General features: G+C 35.9%; 1 protein-coding gene across 1 annotated transcript; it reads left to right on the top strand.

The window, feature by feature from the left end:
- The first annotated feature begins 775 nt into the window (after positions 1-775).
- Positions 776-2146, top strand: Npy5r (neuropeptide Y receptor Y5). The gene has a single exon (XM_076852333.1). The coding sequence runs from the start codon at positions 776-778 to the stop codon at positions 2144-2146; it is 1371 nt and encodes a 456-aa protein (XP_076708448.1).
- Positions 2147-5299: the final 3153 nt, after the last annotated feature.

Here is a 5299-nt window from a genome sequence, read left to right on the forward strand (position 1 = left end):
TTAATAAGCACTTATTGAATGCCTACTATATATACCTAGGTCTTGGAACAGTGTTCTACATTTAAGGAGCTTGAATGTGAACACTGCCTGAACTAGATTATATTTAGGTTACTTGATTTTTGTTTGGATTTTTTGTTCTTTCCTAAATATTGATTTAACACCTAGAGTGGGTGAAGCTACTGTGCCATGTGTTGTGATGAATGCCATGGGAAATAAGTACTTTAGCATTACTTATAAATAAATAAGGGAGACTCGTAGGCATGATTGCAATGTAAAGCAGATGGTGACAGCATCAGACTGCTATACTCAGGGTATTATGGGAGTTTTGAAGAGAGATCACATCCAATTTTGTAGACCAGAGATAGCATAGGTGACTTTTATATTTGGCTTTGATTCAGGTAGGAAAGAAAGGGATTTTTTAAGGTAAGATTATGTCATGATACCATGTACCAGGTATCTTGACTAGAGAATAATAGTATTGAGCTATTATGTGATGTATTTTAAAGTTCTTATCTTCCATTTCCCTACATTATTTGCACCATAAATTTAAAAGACAAAAGTTTGCTCCTTTAGCACAATTTTACACTGCATAGAACTGATGATAAAGTTAAATTTACTGTGTTTGTTATTGGCTGGGTTTGCACTGCATTTGGAACCAAGTAAAGACCTAAATTTTCTTAGATTGATAGGGTAATGGGAGCAAATTGTAAAATACAGTTTCCCTCTGGATGGATTGTGTTCAGTAGTCATGTAATGGTTTTTATGTTTCTAATGAATGTCTCTTTATTCCAAGCAGGACTCTAATATGGATTTAGAGCTCAAGGAGTATTATAACAAGACACTTGCCACAGAGAACAATACTGCTGTCACTCGGAATTCTGATTTCCCCGTCTGGGATGACTACAGAAGCAGTGTAGATGACTTACAGTATTTCTTGATTGGGCTCTATACATTAGTAAGTCTACTTGGTTTTATGGGAAATCTACTCATTTTAATGGCTCTCACGAAAAAGCGTAATCAGAAGACTACAGTAAACTTTCTCATAGGAAATTTGGCCTTCTCTGACATCTTAGTTGTGCTGTTTTGCTCACCTTTCACACTGACCTCTGTCTTACTGGATCAGTGGATGTTTGGCAAAGTCATGTGCCATATTATGCCTTTCCTTCAATGTGTGTCAGTTCTGGTTTCAACCTTAATTTTAATATCAATCGCTGTTGTCAGGTATCATATGATAAAGCATCCTATATCTAATAATTTAACGGCAAATCATGGCTACTTCCTGATAGCTACAGTGTGGACCCTAGGTTTTGCAATTTGTTCTCCCCTTCCAGTGTTCCACAGTCTTGTGGAACTTCAGGAAACCTTCGATTCAGCATTGCTGAGTAGCAGGTATTTATGTGTCGAGTCCTGGCCATCTGACTCATACAGAATTGCTTTTACTATCTCTTTATTGCTAGTTCAGTATATTCTGCCTTTGGTTTGTCTAACTGTAAGTCATACCAGTGTCTGCAGAAGTATAAGCTGTGGTTTGTCCAACAAAGAAAACAGACTAGAAGAAAATGAGATGATCAACTTAACTCTTCATCCATCCAAAAAGAATGGGAATCAGATGAAACTCCCCAGCAGCCACAAGTGGAGTTATTCACTCATCCGAAAACACAGGAGAAGATACAGCAAGAAGACAGCATGTGTGTTACCTGCTCCAGCAAGACCTTCCCAGGAGAACCCCTCAAGAACACTTCCAGAAAACTTTGGCTCTGCGAGAAGTCAGCTCTCTTCATCCAGTAAATTCATACCGGGGGTCCCAACCTGCTTTGAGATGAAACCTGAAGAAAACTCAGATGTTCATGAAATGAGAGTACAACGTTCCGTCACAAGAATCAAAAAGAGATCTCGAAGTGTTTTCTACAGGCTGACCATACTGATATTAGTGTTTGCTGTCAGCTGGATGCCCCTGCATCTTTTCCATGTAGTAACTGATTTCAATGATAACCTGATTTCCAATAGGCATTTCAAGCTAGTGTATTGCATTTGTCATCTGTTAGGCATGATGTCCTGTTGTCTTAATCCAATTCTCTATGGATTTCTTAATAATGGCATCAAAGCTGACTTAATGTCCCTTATACACTGTCTTCATATGTCATAAATCTCACTGTTTACCAAGGAAAGAACAAATGTTGAGGTCATCTAAAATATCATTTATATTTTCATGATAATGATGTATTTATAATAAATTTTGATAACGTGGAATCTAATTTACATTAAAGAGCTCTGGATTTTAATGTCAGTTTGTAATATATGGAAGATAATTTTAATGTGTCATAACATGAGTAATTCATTTAGTTGTACAGAGGCAGTGTCAATCACATATGTAATTTCATTTTTAAAAGTAGTTAGATAGTAGTTATGTTACCTTCCATTTCATGTTATCTATAAATCAATGGATGGTGTTTTTTGCTTAAAATAAAACTTATATCCAAACAAATCAGTACTGTTTTTTTTTCTGTGAAGAAGCAAAACTTATTTTTTTCTGCAGAGTATTTAATTTCAAAATTGAGGAGCTTCTGTTATCTATCTTCATTTTTATTCCACAGGCTTCTTAATGCTTAGTTTGTGAAAGCACAGAACATATTTAATATGCCTAGGGAATCATGATTAAATGACAGATGTATGCCTAGTAATCATCATCATTTTAAACATTGGGTACATTTTTGGAAATCCTATAGGAAAATGAATATCTCATATTATTGAGAATTGGTAAAATGATCAATTTAGCTCTACTTTCCAAATAATAAGCAATTAATTTGGCAAATAAAAATTTTTAATCAAAACACCCTTCTATAACTGTGATTTGTTAGTATGTAGGGGCTCCCCAGGTAATTTGGACAGAACAGTCCATAAATTGAAAGAGTAGAGCAGTTACCCTCAGCATAAAGACCACTACCTTCGCAGGTTTTCCCACTGTGCTCCTCCTCTTTCCAGAGGTATTTCCTTTGCCTTCTATGTTGTCAGTGTGCTATTGGGGTTAAAAGACTCTTCCCAATTCTGAAGCCCCTTTAAATTTTGCCTGGTCTAAAACTAGGAGTTTATTTTCAAAGATTTTGACCCAGGCTTATGTATTTTTCCTTCACTATTCTCCCATAGTCACATCAGAAAACCCAGAAATCTGAGGCCAGGATGAGAAGGGAACACAAAATGAGAAATGCCTGTAAAAACATTTTTTTTCTAGATTTGAAATAAAAGCCATATCTATTAACATAATGAAAAACAGATTTGAAATCTTTTCTAGACTTATAAATAACATTAAATACTATCAAATAATGTTTTTATACACAACTTTTATATTCCAAAACATGAAGTCTAAGTGATGTTTCCAGTTATTAAATAATTTTGAAGACAATTTTAAGTGTTGACAGAAAATGAGGTTAACATGTTTGCTCCAATATAGAATAATTAATATACTTTGCTATTTCAATGTGATCTGCATATGAAGTCTCATATACTGTACTACTAAATTGAGGTTGAAGTCAGACTATTTGAACTTTTTGCTCATGTGCTTATTTTTGCCATTAAATTTTTTTTTTTTTAGTTGTAGGTGGACATAATATCTTTATTTTATTTATTTATTTATTTTTACGTGGTGTTGAGGGTCAAACCCAGTGCCTCACACGGACTAGGTGAGAACTCTACCACTGAGCTGCTACAACCCTGGCCCCTATTTTTTCCAGTTCCTTAGTCGCTAAAAAAAAAAAAAAAAAAAAAATGCATATTTGCATATATGCAAAGTATGCAAAGTAATACTGTTATTTTCAGGGCCTATAACTGATTTAAACATTATATACATATTCCTGCTTGTGATAAGGAAAAACAATAAAACAGAAAAAACAAACCCTTTAAGTGAGTAATAGGTGATTATCATGTTTAATCAATTGAAAATTCACAGTCTCTATGGGGTTTTCTTTTTTGTCACGTCCTCCTTACCTGGAATGTGTGCACCTGGGGAGAAGTCCATGGGATCTCATACCATGGGGAAATGTGCTGGCCCACAAGGTATCTTCTGCTGGCTCCTGTTGAACTCCAGCTGAGGAGTAATCATCCTACCTGGTTTCCATGTTACATAAGCTTCTGCCTCTGCTCTGTAATGCATGGTCTCTTAGCAAAGTTAGGGCCTGGGAATCAGCCCAGGATCCTCTATCTCTGCTGACATGCTAGGACTTAATCTTTCATTGCTTGAGTTTCCACCACAACCTCCATTTTGTTCCCAGGTGTCTGTCTACACTGTGGGGTTGCTATGTTAGTGATGCTGCACCTTGCCAAGTCTGGGAACTATTGGGACATTTTACATTCATGGCTGGGAATTCTGTAGGAATTTTTGACATTCTGCTCCTTGTGTAGGTCATAAGGAACCGAGACAAGCAACCTAGACTTACTCAGGTTTTCTGTCTGCCCAACACAATAATCTGCCATATCTACTTTGTGGTATCTACTTCACGTTGGTACATGAATCCTCTGCTTTCGGTTCCTTTCTGCGTTTTCAAACACAATCTGGTCACAAGCCCACTCTGCTCTTAACTTCTCTCTAATCTTTCTGGTGCTATAAGAGTCCTCCCCCAAGTGTTTATATTATGTCAAGAAAAATGAAGAAAGCTAGTTCATTTTTTGCTTCTCTCTTTTTTAATCTCTCCTATTTATCCTAAGGCTTTCTACCCATTTCTGTCTGGAAAGAACATTCCCTAGTAATATCTTGCCCTTTCTTGGAACTGTGTATGGCTGACCCTAAAGCTATGTTCAGAACATCAGGGGTTGCTTTTGGAAAATGAGGCTTTCATATGAAAAATGTTTTACCCTTTCAATGCTGGGATCCAGGGCGCTTGTCTCACCATGAACCAAAAACAAAAACAAAGTCTCTGTGCTATAGAGTGACCTCTTTTTCAAAAACAGTAAGCATGCTCACTTTCATTAGGGCCCTGAAGTTCAAACTTTATATTGATAAGGACAAATATAAATACACAGGGAGATATTTGATCCAGTTAGAGTACCTAACATTAGCAAATGTATAACAACTGTCATACTTCATGGATTTTATAGTTGTTAATAGATGCATTTAGTTAAACCAGATAAGCTATAATTTGGGGATCTTAAACTGTTGAACTTGAAGGAAGCAATTAATCTTCCTTAACCAGAAATGATGGAATGTTCTTAATAATTGAACGTTAAGGAGTTTGAATGGGTTGTTGGATAGAAGCCATTAAGGTTGGGATTAATGGTTTTTAGAAGATTATTATGAATGATAATTTCT

The sequence above is a fragment of the Callospermophilus lateralis genome, chromosome 4 (genome assembly GCF_048772815.1).
Source record: "Callospermophilus lateralis isolate mCalLat2 chromosome 4, mCalLat2.hap1, whole genome shotgun sequence".
Taxonomy (NCBI): domain Eukaryota; kingdom Metazoa; phylum Chordata; class Mammalia; order Rodentia; family Sciuridae; genus Callospermophilus; species Callospermophilus lateralis.

Bases quoted from the DNA above. Each gene is read 5' to 3' on its own strand.
- Npy5r (XM_076852333.1), top strand. From the start codon at position 776: ATGTCTCTTTATTCCAAGCAGGACTCTAATATGGATTTAGAGCTCAAG.